This window comes from Ochotona princeps, chromosome 19, assembly GCF_030435755.1.
Source record: "Ochotona princeps isolate mOchPri1 chromosome 19, mOchPri1.hap1, whole genome shotgun sequence".
NCBI classification, from domain to species: domain Eukaryota; kingdom Metazoa; phylum Chordata; class Mammalia; order Lagomorpha; family Ochotonidae; genus Ochotona; species Ochotona princeps.
The window spans coordinates 43,628,799-43,645,590 of NC_080850.1; the positions used below are offsets into that span (position 1 = coordinate 43,628,799).

Genomic DNA, 16,792 nt, shown 5'->3' on the forward strand with positions numbered 1-16,792 from the left:
GAGAAAGAAAAATTGGCAAAATTGTTCCATCACATTGTCCTTTCACAAAACTATTTGTAATAACAATCCAAGTATGTTCTATTTATCTCTGTATGGCTTTATGCTAAGTAGAATCCCATGCCAAAGCACAGTGATTTCCTCGAAGGCAACTCTCCGTACCATTACAGGATGTGCCCACGCACGCTACTGCACTATTTCAGGCTAGCTATTTGCAATCCTTAGGAAAGCTTGCTCAAGCTCCCTAGATGATCAAAGTTGGAACTAAGCTAAAAAAAAATCCCTTGTGTGTCAGAGGATTTGGAGCCACGGAGTAAGCCTCTATCTGCAAACACGCCTCCAACACCCTAGGACACCTCTTCTGCACAGCAGCCAGGATCAAACACAAGAGCCTCTGTTCACTTGGCTGGCAGGTCGATCATGAGTGAAGGGTTCACACCCCTCATCCCTCCCCAATAACAGTGAGGGCATTTGGGACCACCTGAAAGCAAACTCATACAGGCTCAATGTTGTTTTTGTATTAGATTAAAAGCCTTATTCCAGCAGAATTCATGCAAAGTTAAGATGAGAAATAATGCCCCCTCGGCAACTGTCTTCCCATATTAATCTCTCGATTTTTTCCTTTAAAAGCTCAATAGGACACACCCCCTAACTAAAGCTCCAAGATTAAGCAAGGAGCCAAAGATGCATCATCGTTCCATGCCTTACAAACAGAGCTGATAACGACAGATTCCAGGATTAGGATGTGTCTACAATAGGAGAGGCCACTCACCAGGAGAGAGATCTGCCCTTCTCTAACGATGTTCAGGATGCTCCTGGCTTTGTTCTGGTACTCCGTCCTCTCCTCAGGCCCCTGGCAGCTGGTCCAGCTCACACCATTAACTGGCTCTTCCAACTTGGTTTCTGCAGCTGAGCAGGGCAGGCGGAAGCCTCGCAGCTGGCAGTCTGACAGGGCCTTCTCGACCCTTCCGCTGGGCAGCTCTGAGAAGGCCTTGTTCACCAAGTCTCCGCTTTGGTTCTCAGGCTCATATGTGGAGCCACACTGGACCAGAGCGGGCACGCTCTCGGATTCCTCCGGGGCCAGTTTGTGCTGGTCGTGGACTGTGGGGGGTGCTTTTCTCAAGTGAGGACTTTTCACGGGAGACAGAACACAGAAGGGCGTCATGGTGGATGGCGGGTTCTCAGCACCTCCAGCAGAACATGCTTTACTGGCGGCAAGGCCATTGATGGTAGTGCACAAACCCAGAATTCTTTTTTCCGAAGTCGCCTTGGTGAAAGAGGCAAGCTGCTGGCTGGACTTGATGTAAGGCACGTCCAGGATCTCATCCATGTCCAGGTCGTAATGCTCCAGCTCGCCCAGTGAGGTGGGGGGCTCTGAGCCCTTCCTGGGCGGTCCACCCACTCCCTCCTCAGGGCCAAGCTCCTCCGGCTGGGGGCCTGGGTCGGCATCACCTCCCTTCTGGAAGTCTACCTTCTGGTTCTTCTGGTCATCACTCTCAGTGTTCTCCAGAGTCTCTGGCTGGTGCTTCAGCGGGGAAACACGCTTCACCGGGCGGAACTTGCTGTATACATCGGCGATCCCTGTGGGCTTCTGTGTGTTCGTAATAAGAGCAGAGATGCCGCAATTCCAGCCAGAGCTAGAAACTGTTCATGCAGGGGTTAAAAGGGGACACTGTTAAATCAGACAGCCAAACACTTCTTGACCAAGAATGCCCAGTCTATTCATCTCAAGTTCAGAATCAGCCCCTGGGCACAGGCATGCCTTTGAGGGCACACGCAACCAGCAATTCACACGGAGCACTGGAAGACCATGAATGGTTAACAGAAAGCTGTGATGTGATGACTCAAAGCATAGGTGGGCACATGTGGCACAGTGGCTTAAGAGTGCCACGGTCAAGTGCAGCTTCTCTGCTTCCAATCTGGGCCCCTGCTCACTCGTCTGGGCATATAACAGATAGCAGCTTAAGTATGTGAGGCTCTCCGACTCACACCGGTGACCTAGACTGAGTTCTTGGCTCGTGGCTTTGGCTTAGTGTGCACCCGGCAGGTGCTGACATTTGGAGATTTCTCTGTCACTCTGATTTTCGAACAAACAGATCTTTACAGATTGATCAGTAGTGGTAGTAATGGTGAGAGTGAACAACTGAAGAAAACAAACCTGCATGGAGAGTTAGGCTTACTCCCTGGATAGAACACATTGGCTCCTGGCTCCACACGGGAAGATGGGATTAAAGGACAGGACTGTGTATTAATACAAACTAATTTAGGGAGAAAAGAGGATCCACATTCCTACCCTAGACCAGCAGCATGGTCAGCCATCGTGCAGGGGGTTTCCTTGTTGTTCATTTTGGACCATGGCTGAGCAACTTAATGCATTCCCATCTCCCCAGGCAGCCTCCTCTTTAAAATTCAGTGCTATCCTCCACTGCTGGGAAAGCTGGGAGCAACCGGCAGGAGAACCGCCAGGAAGGGAGGATGGGGCAGGTAGTGTTATTTTTGTTTTTTTCTCTTTGCTTTGTGAGTTTAGCAGAGATGTGTGTTGTCTGCATTAAGTGAGAAAGTAAGCCTGGCTGAGATGAAGTGGGAAGTGAGACAGACAGACACACATGGAAGTGAAACCACTCCACATCTCCCAGTCAGTGGCATCTCCTCTGCTCAGCCATGAGGACAGCACTTCCTCCAGGAACCACGTCTCTGCTCTACTGCCAGACGACCCAGGACCCTCAGGAACCTGTGTGCCACTGCTCTGTGGGCTTCTACTCCAAGCTTCCGGTGTACTATCTGCCCCCCGAGGGGCAGATTTCAGGGCACGCCCTGAACTGGGGTCCCTCTTGTTTGTCCCTCCCTGCCCCTTGAAATGGCAGCAGGTGCAAGTGTTTGGCCCAATACATGTGCAGGTGGGTGGAGTCTGCTCTGGAGCACAACCACAATGAGAGTGTGTCGTCAGGTCTGTAACTTCTGCCACGGTAAAAGAGAAGAGTGACTGATCCGCAGGGTCAAAGTGCGTGTTATGAAGGCTCCCTCACTTCAGACCGCTCATCACTCTTCTTCCTGCCAGGGACACGTGCTCAGGACGAAGAGGGGCTCTGAGATCAAGGGAAGCAGGTGAGGTTTTGAACCCGAATGCTATGTTTTTGCCAGTGAGTTCTTTCTCCCACATGGACAACAGTTTGTCCTGGGGTTCCAGAGGGCCTGCACCATGGGAGCAGATGTAAAATCTTTCTGGAACGAGCATTTCAGAGTCTAAGGAGGAACTACTGTGAGCTGTGGAGTGAGGTTAGGATTCTCTCCAGTAAGCAGAGTGTAACCCAGTGCTTTGGCAGGAAGCCAGGAACCTAGATGGTGGCAGAATCTGGCTCCTCTTCCGCTCTGTGGGCTCTCACTTCCGGTTTTACCCAGACAACTAACAAATGCTACTATACAAATGTGGATCTCATTTCCTACAGAACTCAAAACCTTTGAAAAATCACAAAGAGCATCCTTCTGGTGGATTCACACCCTGACTGAACAGGGGACAAAAGTCCTGGTCATAAATTCAGAGTAATAATTTGAAGTACAAGGTAAAATTTCCAAAGTTATTTATACAATGCAACCAAGAAAAGGGAAAAACAACTAATTGCTGTTGTCCCCATTCAAGTTTAAAAGTCTCCTAACTTTTTAAAGTTCTTTTCTCACTAAAGATGTGAAGCTATGAAACACTAAGGTCTGCCAGAAGTTTCTACCACGTTTTTCTTTTTGCTGTTCAAGAACAAATGGTGACTTACCTACTGCAAACAGGAGTCAGTGAGAGGGAGAGAGAAGAAGGGAGAACATAGAATTTTTCAGGCTCGAGTATGTCTTTTATTGTACTCATCCTTTCTGAAAAACTTTAAATTATAGGTTGAAAAATGTGTTATATTTAGGATGTTTGAAACACATACTTATTAGGTATGGTATTTGCTAATATCTTGCCAACTACCTTGATTTCTTCAGAACTTCCAGAAAATGTGCATCTCAGAATGTAATAAAAACAACATAAAGCTACATAATTTCATGGGCCAACACAATGAGTGCATTGTACCAACCAATGTATTTATATACCCTACCAGGTCATGGGTTCAAAGGGTTCGTACTCTTTTATGTTGGCTTTATTTACATGTGGAATTTTTTCCAAGTGATACAGGGGAATGGATACCATATGCTTCCCAGCTGTTCCTGTTCTGACAGGAGCCATTAAGAACGCTCTATGGAGATGAATTCTGTCTGAGTCTGAGCAAAAACACTTCTCTCCACAGAAGGGTCTAGAAACTAAAGAGGGAACATCAACGTTTAGGCTTGTTGCCCTATCCTTACTCAAACCCATGACTCTTTCAGGCTGAGGGGAGAATCTAGGCTTTCTAGTCTGCATGTTAGCTGCCAAGAAAAAAAAATCCCAGCTACGATAAATGAATTAGTGGATGGCCTCTAACTTATTGTTCTATCATATATTTGGATGAGAAGAAGGGCAATTTTATGCCAAATGCAAGACATTTGATTAATTTATTTCTCCTGGATATATGAGCTGGACGGATAGATAATTTAAGCACAACACCAAAAAAAGACACAGACTCACCACATTTTTGCTTCCAATTTTGTAAGTCTACTCAGAATTTCACTTACACTCTTGCTCAGCTCCAATGCCATAATAAATGTCTTAACTCACAAGGAAAAAAAGTTCAGACTAAGCATGGTTATTAAGAAGACTTAAATTGTGAAAAACACTCTTCACATGTGAACAAAATTTAAATTGCCAAAAGGTTTAATCTATTTTAGACTTTTATAATCTCCATGATAATGGATGTTTCATGTAATTTTTCTCCCTTAAAGTAGCCAGCAAATTGCCTTACAGAAGTAAATTCTTGTCTGAATCACTTTTTGGTTGGATGAGTTCAATTTGTTGAATGTTTTGTAACATCCTACAGAAACAAACATGCCTAATGTACCTGAAATCTGCCTGAAATTTATGTCACAAATCTTCTGAAGTGCCCAGTAGGTAAATGGGCACAGACTTGATGCTGATTCATGGGCCAGAAGTTATCTTGCTGAATTGTGCTGACATTTATAACGCCTCTGACTTTTGGGAAGGCGTTTCCACAACCCGCTAAGCATGCACATTCAGGCAGCCACTGATTTATTCAACAGCCATTTACCGAGGTCCTGAGATGGGCAAGGATCTGTGACCGGCATGTTCCTAACCAGGGCCTTATCTCTCTTCACCTTTGCTGGTCATCCTGTCCCTCCTTCAGCCAACACACACACACACTCTCTCTCTCTCTCTTCACCTTTGCTGGTCATCCTGTCCCCCCCTCAGCCAACACACACACACACACTCTCTCTCTCTCTCTCTCTCTTTCCCCTCTCTCCCACCCTCCCCTTCTCCAATCTTCTTTCGTAGATTTTTTTGTGCTTTGGCCTGGATTATACAAGACCGTTTATGCAGCCTCCCAAGCAATTTATCTCTAAGACATTACTGACCCTTCTCTTTCCTTGACCTCTGGCCCACATCCCTCAAGCACTAAGCCCTGCTGTGGCTTTATCTCAAATCCTCTTAAATCTTGGGCCATTTTCTTCATCCCCAGTGCACTGCCTGGGCCACATTGGGATCCTCTCTTACAGCCTTGCAGAATTCTCCCTGCTTCTCATAAGTTATTGCTTGGACATTTTGCAAGGGACCCTGGTTCTTTATTTACCACAGTCATGAAGCTTACTGTTAAAAAGCATGTTTAAAAGATGTTTCAGAAAGATATGTTAAGTAACACCACAAGGACACTTCAAAAAGTTCATGGAAAAAAATGGAAGAAAAAGGTGCTTTGGTGCAAAGGCTGTTAAAGTTTATGCAAACTTTTTTCATTATGCAAATTTTGAATGGACGTTTTGGAGAATCTCTGGGTATGTGGTGCACAAATAAAGCAAAAACACCCTAGGTAGGCCTTGCATAGAACACATGCTGCAGCAGCTGCACTGTTAAGTGAACTTTACCTACCACGCTTTTCTTCCACCATTCCTGCCCTTGGCCGCTTCTCCTTGTCCTACAATGTCTCCTCTTTCTTCTCCATCTACTCTCTTGATCTTGCACAGCACTGTACTTCAGTTCCCAGCACTTCTTCAAGCTCCCAGGTAACAGCTACTCGTGGCTTATCAGTCCTTCGGCATTACCCGCACCTGACTACAGACAGCTGGGCCATTTCCAAGTTCTGCGGTAACAATTCTCACAAGCATCCACCCCACCTTCTCCTCCGAGAGTTCCTCAGGGAAAACACTGTCTGAAACCTACTTGACAACCAGATCTTTGTCTAACACAGTAGCTCAAAGATACCGGGGCTCAGGGTCTAAATCTTTCAGTGAATGAATACGTACACTAGAAAGGAGGGGGATGAGGGAGCGAGGAAGGACCGTACCAGACTAGAGATGCCAAGTACAGTCGACAAGCACACGCCTTATTACAAAGAATAATCGCTCCTGCCTCATTGTGAGTACAGTGCATGCTTCAGTGCTGATATTACATAAGGACAGTGTTAGCAAGCTGCTGAAGATAACCTCAAGTGTTAAACAGATACATTTCATACAAAGAGCTTCCACCTAATTCCTTTGCTAAGTTCCATGCCTCAGTCTCCCAATCCGTAAAAGGAAGGGGTTAGACCACCAATGGCTAAGACTTGATCCACCCCCGCCCCTCTTCTCTGGCCATATGGAATATCCACAAATAACAGGGCTCTTTTTTCTGAGTGATTCACTATGAAACACTGTAATTCCTCACAAATTTATCATGATGAGGCCATTTTGACTGCTGACACGAGCAGCTCGGGTTCTGAGGCCTGATAAATTAGTATTTTCTGAGGGAGATAATGGACAGTTTGCTCTTGTCATGGAGGACCCGGCTTTTACGACCAAACATCCATGCTGGCTCTTAAAATGCCTAATTTTTAAAATTTGTAAATAAGGAGTTACATTTTCCTATGAGAATGATAGTTTGAGATATCAAGATGAGAAAGAAAGGGGCATGTTTGGATAGCAAGACACTGCTGCTCCCCTGCTGTTGTCCAAGTTAGGTAAGCTCTATTTCCCATGAGAAACACGTGGTCAGCTGTAGTGGCAGTCACCCTGAGGTCTCCACACCAGGCACTCCATTCCAGAGCCTGGCAGCCACGCCAGTCCAGTCTCCACCAGTCCATCTCCTGGGTGCCATTAGAGCACCAGAGCTGGAGTCATGGGCTTTCTTAGTCCCATTAAAACTGCAGTCTGTGGTAGAGCCCCCTCATTACTACAACCCCTCAGGTTCCACAGGAGGTGAGGGCAGGTGGTCTGTGCCATCTTATGACAACAGCAAGAAGGGAATGAGGTCTAACTTATGGCCATCTTGTTCCTCTGTGCTGCCCTTCGAGGTCAGGCTGCACCCTGGGCCATGACAGGGCTGGGTTCACTCTGGACCAGCGGAGCTGTATCAGGGAACTGTGCAGACACAAGCAAAGAGATGTGAAAGGAATACATGCTCTTGAATGGTCCAGCCCACAGGCCGGCTTGCTCATCCCTTTTACCAGTGCCATAACCCCTTTACTGAGGGTACTGTGAGGCTACAGGAAAAATACAGAGAGGCTTTATTCAAATAAAATGCCAGTCAACGATCCATGTTAGGTCTGCCAAAATATTATGGGTAAGATTCACTGATTTGCAGCAGAAGCTTCTCTTTAAGTGGCTATTGATGCCAAGCAGCTGGCTCTGAGCACATCAAATCACCGACATATTGCTATATGCTACTATAAGCAACAAGGCCTGTCACACACCCAGCACCTGGTGTCACTGAGGCACTCCAGTCCTGCCAACCTCCATCGAAAAGCTGCTTCTTCACCAAAGAAGAGCATTCTTTCCTGAAGACACATTTAATACCTTGACAACTTTTGAACTTTGAGTTTTTAGGAGTACAGTTTCCACAAGACAGAGCTGGTGAGTCTGAAGCAAGCACTTGGTCTCAGAATTACTCTCCCATCTCCAAAGCATGTTCACTTTCAGTCTGGCACTGGCCAAACCAAGCAAGTGGACTCAAGGCTGCGCTCACTCCAGATCTACTTGCTGAACCTCCTTTCCTTCTATGTAACTCTCTCTGGAGCTGCAGGGCCAGTGGAGGGGCTCACGTGCAAGCTGTGTAGTGTCAGGGCTGTGCTAGCTGGGAGACCTGGCTGATTCTGGTGCTGAGCCATCACTTTGCAGCTCTCACTGCAGGTGGCGCTGTCTTACAGTGTAGGCTACCGGCAAGGACAAAGAACAGGGAGACTTGCTCCTTGGTGAGAGAGACCTAGCTGGAGGCCCGCAGAACAAGGAGTGGGAGGCAGGAAAATCCTTACCTTTTACTCCCCAGATTGCTCCAATGCACAGCTCCTAAAATGCTTCTTTTAGTTTTTAATATGTGTGTGTGTGTGGGGGGGCTGCTGACATTAGAAAAGACAAAGAGGAAAGGGGGCGTGTCTTTAGGGTATAAGAATGCACACTACTCTCTCTTTCTTCCTTTTTGCTGCAGGTTCGCTGAATTCTCTTTTCCACAAAAAACACAGTGGGGATTCCGTGACACTGGTCTGCTTTAGAGAGGGCTGCACTGGAAGTTCTCGAGGGGAGCAGAGCTGGAAGCAGAGGTGCTGGCCTGCGGCCCTGGCTTCCTCTTGGCAGCCACATCTGCCCCTGCAGGCTCCTGCCCTGGCTGAGCTCTGTCCTGGCTGCAGAGAAGCCGGGCAGGTGCAGCAGAACAAAGCTAAGCCGGGGACAAGCACACGGAACTTCTTCCCCTGCCAGGGAATAGAGGCTCCCGCGCCTCTGCCTATAAGCACCTCTGCCTATGTCTCATGGGCATCATAACGAATGATGACGTAGAGACAAAATACATTTCCAGAATTCTGCAAAACGTGCTCTTTCTCTTTTTTAAAAAATGGTTTATTTTCAGGCTTTCCTTTCAGCTCTTTGGTATTAACTGATTTTTAATTTTTGAGACACGGTGGGGGGAGAAGAGACAGTGGAAAGAGAGAGAACACCCATTCACTAAATGTGCATAATGGCAGGGTGGGAAAGCAGAAGTCAGGAGCAAGGAACTCAATCACACCTCCAGGGTGGATGGCAGGGTCCAACCCCTTACACCGGCACCTGCTACCTCCTAGCATGTGTACCAGAAGGCTGCAGGGAGCACAGATGAGCCTTGAATACAGACACCCTCATCTGGGTGTGGATGTCACAGTGGTAACTATTTTTTTTAAAGCAGTTTTTTTAATTGGAAAATCAAGATATACAGAGATGATGAAAGGCAAACAGAAAGATCATCCATCCACTGATTCACTCCCCAGGTGGCCGCAATGGCTGGAGCTGAGCTGATCCCAAGGTGGGAGCATGGAGCCTCTTCCGGTCTCCCACACGGCTGCAGGGTCCCAAGGCTTTGAGCCGTCCTTGACTGCTTTCCCAGGCCACAGGCAGGGAGCTGGATGGCAAGTGGGGCTACCAGGATTAAAACAGGCGCTCACGTGGGATCCCGGCGCATGCAAGGCGAGGACTTTAGCTGCTAGGCCACCAAGCCAGGCCCCACAAGTGGTAACTTAATTGCTATGCACAACGCCCACCCAAAAGTGGTATCCCACTTGGAATTCTTCTAAATTTTTTTCCATTTAATACAAGAAGATCTTGAAAAATACGGGAATTACATATTATGAGAAAAACTTACATGAATGTTAAATGTTTCTGCAACAACATAAACTGATCTTTTATTTGTCTGACTGTGTGTGAGAGAGACAGACAGAGGAGAGAGAGCAAACAAGAGACAGCTATCCCATGTGCTGTTTGATTCCTTAAGAGTCTGCAGTGGCTGGACCAGACCAAAGCAGGAAGCCAGGAGACACAGCCCAGGCTCTCTGTGTTGCCTGCAGGGACCCGACTGCTTGAGCCATCACTGGTGCCTCCTCGGCTGCACATCAACAGGCAGCTGGAACTGGTAGCAGAGCTGGAATCAGAACCAGGTACTCGGATGCGGGATGTGGGTGCCTCAGGCTCTGAGCAAAGGCCTGCCTGTAAACACATACTTTAGCTCAGTTTTCTATGAACTTTCCGTGGTCCCCTTATATATTTTAGTCTGTATTTCTGAGCACAAAGTGAACATGAGTTTGTCAGAGACTTTTTTTCAATAACTCTGGAGGGCAGATGGGAAGTTCTTATATGTTTTCATTTAAAAATAAATGAGAACTCAGGGAATTTTAAGTGTCGTGTGGAAAATGACATTGCATGCTGACTGCCCAGAAAGGACTAAAGTTCCCAGAATCCAGCGTTCTATCTAGGACACAGAGGGCCACTTCATCAAACTCATATTAGTCTCTCTACAGGCAACTCACATTTTTTCTATTTGGGTCATACTCAGGCAATGGAATCCCAGAAACCAGTGGCAAAAACCACTCATACTCACTTGAAATTTACTAGAATCTAAATCCAAAACTGTGCTCTCAGCCTTAATTTTGGTAGCCATTTGTATGAAGTTTCTGTTTGTAAGGAAATGGCTTTTGATAATAACTTAAGTATAGTTCAGTGAGGAATTTGCCTACTCTACATTATCTTTCACAGCACTTTCACCCAATGATTCCTTCAACTGGTGTCCCTCCTCTTCAAGTGCAAGCAGGAGTTCCAGGAATAAAATAAAGCATGTGTGTATGTGTTAACGTGGTGTGCTCTTAGAAGGTCCATTCATTCCACAGACGCATGCTCAATGGCTCCAGGGATGTAGGGGAAAGTAAAACAGACACAATCTCACCCATACAACCATGCAAGTGCACATCTAAATACAAATACAAAAGCAGACCAGCACGGCACTGTGACAGACAGGAGCCAAGAAGCCCCCTCAAGGAAGTGACGTTTCCGCTAAGGCCTGGCAGTGAGAAGGACCTAGGGGAAAACACACGAGAGCCTGCTGGAAAGGTAGAAGGAAGCACACTGGGAAAGGCCCAAAGCAGGAGAGCACCTGCCAGGATCTGTGACTCCGAGCACCAGAGCAGAGAGCGCCAGGGTGAGAGGGAGCTGAGAGGGAGCCGAGAGGGAGCCGAGAGGGAGCCCAGAGGGAGCCGGAGTTCAGGTGGGGTCTTTCTGGTCACAACAAACATCTTGGTTTGTAACTGAACTGAAATAAAGTGTCCCTGGGGTGGTTTCACAGCGAACTATGTGTCCTGACGTAGAGGCAATGTCACTATCTTGGGATGTTTCTGGAAGGGCTCTAATCCCATTCAGGAGGGCGCCCCTCAAAAGCCTAATCCCCTTCCCCAGAACCCACCTCTGAGCACCCCAATCTGGTATGTGAGTAGGGGGTGGTTCCTGGGTTTCAATTTGTGGGTTCTGGAGGGAGGCAAATGCAGCATGGGGCTCTGCAGTGTACGCACAAAACACGCATGGACCTGGACAATGGAAAGACTGGCATGAGCAGGAAGGAGGAAGGAGGTGGGAATTCTGGCTTTAGGGACTGAGCGCAGGTGGCAGTAAGGGGAATGCTATTTACTGCCATGTGCAGGTGTAGGGGGAGTGTGGGAGAAGGGTCACACTGGGAAAGGGATCCCAGTGAGGCACCTCAGGGACGAGTAAACACAAATAGGCCATTAGAGAAGAGCCAGAGTGCGGCAGAAGGAGCAGCCACTTAAACAGGGTTAAGATTTCAGCCATGAGCTACAGAGAGACTGAGATGAGGGAGGCAGGGTCCCGCTGAATATTTATTGCCACTTGTCTGTTTGAAGGTCATGGCGAGGAGGAGGAGTTGCTGCACAGGACACTAAGGAGATATGAGAATGTCAGGAGAAAAATGAGAGACATGGTCGCACCATGCCAAGAAAGGAGACTGTTTCCAGAACGGAGCAGCCCAGGGTCTCAAAGGACGCTGAGTGGCCAAGAAAGAATGGACTGGACTACATGGCAGCTGTGGTCCTCCCTGGAGAGGAGAAGTCATCCTGGACGTGTGCACTGGGAATAGGAGGGGCAGGAGGCTCATGGAGTCCCTCTCTGCAACTCTGATGCAAATACTCTGGCTCTAAATGGGGGAGGAGCAAAGCAGGGAAACAGTTGCCGGGTTTCCAAAGAGGTCTTACTGGGTTTTTAACATGGGGGAAGGGGGACAGTGCACTCATACATGGAAGGTAATAGCCCCGTTGACAAAGGTTTGGTGGTGTAGGTGAAGGAGACACAATGCAAAGATCATGGTGTCAAGCAAACGGAGGGAAGCAGGACTCAGCTGAATCAGAAAACTAGAATGCTTGCTGGTCCAGCAGTAGAGTATTAGATTTTCCCATCAGTTACTCTGAGGACCATCATGAGAAACCATTGCCTGTTTGGGGCATGGAGTGACTAACCAGATTTGCATTTCTGAGGAGTTACCCACACACCTGTCCTCCTATCTGGATGCTGGGAAGCTGCAATGAGCAAGCCACTCCCGTAGGACAGATGGAGGTGACCATGGCCACCTGGCCCTGTGTCCTCGCTTGCTCTTCCTGGGATTTCTCTGTGCCCATGAGCACCAACAAGAGGAATGCAGAAATGGAGAAAAATGTTCCCTAGGGTCCAAAAAATAAATCCGTGGGACAACAGTGACCCCCTTCTGAAGCTCTCTTTCCCTCAAACACTGCCTCATTCTGGGTTTCCTTAATTCTACTGCTTGTTGACCACTGAGAAAACCAGGCAGCTGTGCACTCCAGCCTGTGGAGAAAGAAACGCCCCAGAAAGAGAAGAGGGGTTCCAGGACAGAGAAGGGGCCAGAGACAGGCAGTTCAACTCTTCCATTCTTTTGTTCCTTTTCACACCAACAAAGTTTGCTCCCAACCTTTCCATCACCCTTGCCCCAAGCACTGACGCCCCTTCTCTCAGAAGCACAAACTGAGGATTAGCAGGATCAAGACCAAGATAGTCTCTTGCTCGGGGTGGAGGGCAGTTCTTCCCATCGCACAGGACACTGCCTGGGGAACACCGTGACTGCGCTGCTGCCTTTGTCTTTACTGGTAAGGGTAACTGCTTTTTGCATTTGTTATGATCCATCATACACTTGGATAATTTTGTCAAACAAAAGCAAAAACCCAACTTTTACTGATGAATATCGTCTTCTAGGTGTTTTACCATTTGTTGATGCTTACTTTAGCTAAGCTGAGATTTCTGTCCTAAATGTTAGCTCCCCAAATGCTTGCAGAGGATGGGGCTGGGCTCAAAATCCTGGAGCCTGGAACTCAATGTAGGTGTCCCACGTGGGCAACGGGAGACGATCACCAGAGTGTTGACGCAGGGACTCCCGGGCCTGCACTGGCCGGAAGCCGGAGTCAGGAGGAGCCTGGACGTCAGCATGAACCTCTGGTGTCCTGAGGTGTTCATTTTCTTGACTGAGATCTCAGATAATACATTTCCCTGTTCCTGGGAATCTGGTTGATATGGCACAAATGTGGAATAGGCCGATCAACAGGCCTGTCAATTTAAACTGTTCTCATGCCTTTAGCATTAAGCTTTTGAAAACAGCAGGCCTGTGGTATTTACCCTCGTCAATGCTATCACAGACATATCTAGAGGACAAATTCCACACCAATTTATTATTTCAGGTGCTGGCTAAATTCCATGAACATTTCAGAACATTGTAATAGTTTTACTTTCATGGTTTTGGAACTTTTGCAAAATTTCCTGAAGACAGTCTAGAAATTTTAACAAATTTGCAATGCTTTTACACATATGTTCAAAATCACTGTTACCAGCTACCATTTTTAAAAAATGTTAACAAATAACATTTTCTATTACTTAGGTATTACAATTCTTCCAGAATCTATTCACAAACACATCACAGGGTTATTTATTACTGTGTCAGAGCTGAAGTTTATATCCTCAGAACGTCCAAAGCTGCATTAATATTTATTTTCCTCTTTTTGTGAGAAAATTACTCAATGAGCTTAGCAGATACATATTTTGAGACAATCACATGGCATGTAGAGCATGAATGGAAACAAATATGTATCTGAATGTCTAATTAATTAAAATCTCTAAGTCAATGAAACTGAATATGTTTTGATTTGAATACCGTATGCTGTATGTTGACATAACGTATTTTTATCTGCATTTGGGAAAAAAGCCAGAGCAAGTGTCAACATTCACGCCTTGAGCTGTCCTTTATTGCTACACGGGTAGGAGCACTGCTTACAAACCTTGAACACATAAGCCTCTGTTGCAGGGGGCCTTTGTGAACAACTTCCTTTGCCATCCACGCCTTGCCCTACACAATTACCGTGTGACCAAATCAGTCGTCAGGTGACTCAGCCTGCAGCGGCTCTGCAGAGGGCAGAAACATTACTGGCTCCAGGATGCTAAGCAAACTGCCAAGTCTCAGTCTTCTCTTCAATGAAAGGGGCCCAAGAGTCATTTCTCAGGAGGTCATTCTGAGCAGCAGTGCCTGGCATGGTGGCATGCTGCCCCTGAGAAGGGCTCAACAGCTTTGGGAACTCGCCTGTGCAGTAGGCTGGCACAGCTCTGCCCATTCTGGGCTTCCCACGGGTACTCTGTCACTCCTGCTCCCACATCATAACTGGCAGATCTGACTCCTATTTCCTTCTGTCCTAAACCTCTTTTTTCACAACTGAGCTGCGGCCATAGTGCAATGCATCTGATGGAGAACAGTTCAAACAATTCTATTTGGAGGAAAACAGCAACCTTGGAATCAAAACCTTTGGCTAGGGGAAGGACCTGAGTGTGGGCCCTGGAGAGTTGGAGGAGGGTACATGGAGAAGGCCAGCAGTGTCTGCTGCCTGTGTTGGAGCCTGCTGTGGGGGCTGGCCAGGCTGCAGGGCAGAGTGAGGGCTGGCTCACATTGCAGCTTCTCCGGCCCTTCCCAGAAGACATTGGAAAGGGGGCGGATTAAAGGCAGGGGGGCTTGAGGTACACCCTGGGCTATTCATAGTGCTGGCAGCCTCAGGGCAGACCACAAAGGGAGCTGGCCAGGTCCTGGTTATGGGGGCTCCTCTTGGGGTGGTGCTGGCGAGTGGAACTGGGTCCACCAGAGCCAGCTATGTGACTAAGTTCCCCTGTGACTCACAGGAGGCACTTCCAGAGCTCACAACCAGGACAAGCACAGGCAGCTCTGCTGACGTCTTTGCTTCTTTTTCTTATTTCTGAAAAGTATCTTTAAACACACCATCTAACTTTGTTCTTCGCACCAGCTTGGTGACACTGGCCCAAATTTGTCCTGAAAAAAATGTTTTTGATCATTACAGTCACAAGCTCAAGGCCATTTCACTGACAAGTGGCTGGACTCTAACTTGAACCCTGAGGCTGGGCGTAGGTGGCTGCTGCCGGGCCACTCACCCCCCTCATCGATTCCATCACCTTTTAAGGGGACACGGCCTTACAAGGCAGAGAGCCACAAGCCTCCTTTCAGCCCTACATGAATAGGAGCGGCTTAAAATACATATAAAGAAAAACTGAAGACAAGTGAAAACTTTTATTTGAATTTCAAGTTCCTTTCTGGGATGTTTCTAACCCAAACAGGGAAACAGTCCTTTCATTCTTCTTTCAAATACACTCAAAAGACTCAGAGATAAATGGAGAAAGACTCTCTCTCTGCTCAGCAAGATGTCGCAGGAAAACAAACAGCCTGGACAGGCTTTGCAGCACCCTTCGTGCTGGTCAGCCCGGAGGAGCTGCACAGGTGATGTTGCTGTTCAGTACTTGTTGTTCTGTATGTGTTTCTCATCTAACAGGGCTTTACTTTCACCCCTTTTCACCCACAGTTCTCAGGAGTTTCATTACTATCAGTGGGGCCCAGTCCTGGCAAGAGTAATGAGGATTCAGGAATCACTGGAAAAAAACCAAACACAGCCTTGCAGTGCCACATACCTGCTATCACTCCCATCAACATCCCTTTTTCATTTTCAGGTTTGTTCATTGCACAGAGAAAGGCAGGGAGACTTAATTTGATTTAGTGGGGGGGTTGTTAAAAAAAAACCCCTGACTCTACTTTTTTTTCATTGGAAGGAGGGGGAGCAAGGAGAGCCGGGCCAGCTGGTTCTCATCAACGTGCCATAATTCTCTGTTTGGTTTACACTATTAAACTCTGAAGCTTGACTTTCATCTTCCCTGCCACAGTCTGGCTTACTGTGGACTAGACCATGTCGCATCCCTGGTAGGGGTTCAACCCTTGCGAAGCCCCACCCTCAGAGCTGATCCTTACCCAATTTTTTTTTCTCTACTGGCGCCTGCATCATCATGTTTTGTCACCCATGAATTCTTGGGCTTTCGGCAAATCGCTGAGTATACTGTGGTTTGGAGCCGCCAAGATGATCATCCATGTTTATTTGTACACAGTGAGTCCTTGTTCAGGCCTCCCTGTCTTTTTAACCTCTTGTGAACTACTGCTGGTTGGAGAGGGGCGGGAGGTGGTACAAGCAGAGAGGGCAAAGAGGGGACAGAGATGGACAGCAGGAGTCATGGATGAATGCAAGCTGCTCGTGGCTCAGGAATGCTGCATGGAGCGGCGAGAGGAAGGGGAACAGAGAGCACATAGGAAACTTGCCTGATCTGTCTTCATTTTGTGAGTCACATCTTCGGCACAGTTCCGGGATGGTCTTGAGTGACGTGACTGAATACTGGATGGGAAGCCAGAGGAGAAAAGGGTGTAAACTGGCAGTTCAAAGTCAGTGCATTCATTCAAATCAGCTAGAGAAGCCAATCACAGCAAGTGATACTTGAATACGCCAGGAACATTCAGAAACGGTTTCTTGTTTTTCCTCAGTCGGCTGTATGGGGATCTGACAGGCTCCCCGGC

At 47.4% G+C, this 16,792-nt stretch overlaps 1 protein-coding gene across 5 annotated transcripts in view; it reads right to left on the reverse strand.

Annotated features, from left to right (window-relative positions):
• SNCAIP (synuclein alpha interacting protein) overlaps nucleotides 1-16,792 on the reverse strand; it is a 139,631-nt gene that overhangs the window by 37,157 nt on the left and 85,682 nt on the right. For all 5 annotated transcript variants that reach the window (XM_058677610.1, XM_058677611.1, XM_058677613.1 and 2 more), the window contains exons 3-4: nucleotides 16,541-16,613; nucleotides 770-1,641 (exon numbers count right to left, since the gene is read on the reverse strand). In XM_058677610.1, coding sequence (XP_058533593.1) covers nucleotides 770-1,641; nucleotides 16,541-16,613 — 945 coding nt within the window. The remainder of the gene's footprint in view (nucleotides 1-769; nucleotides 1,642-16,540; nucleotides 16,614-16,792) is intronic.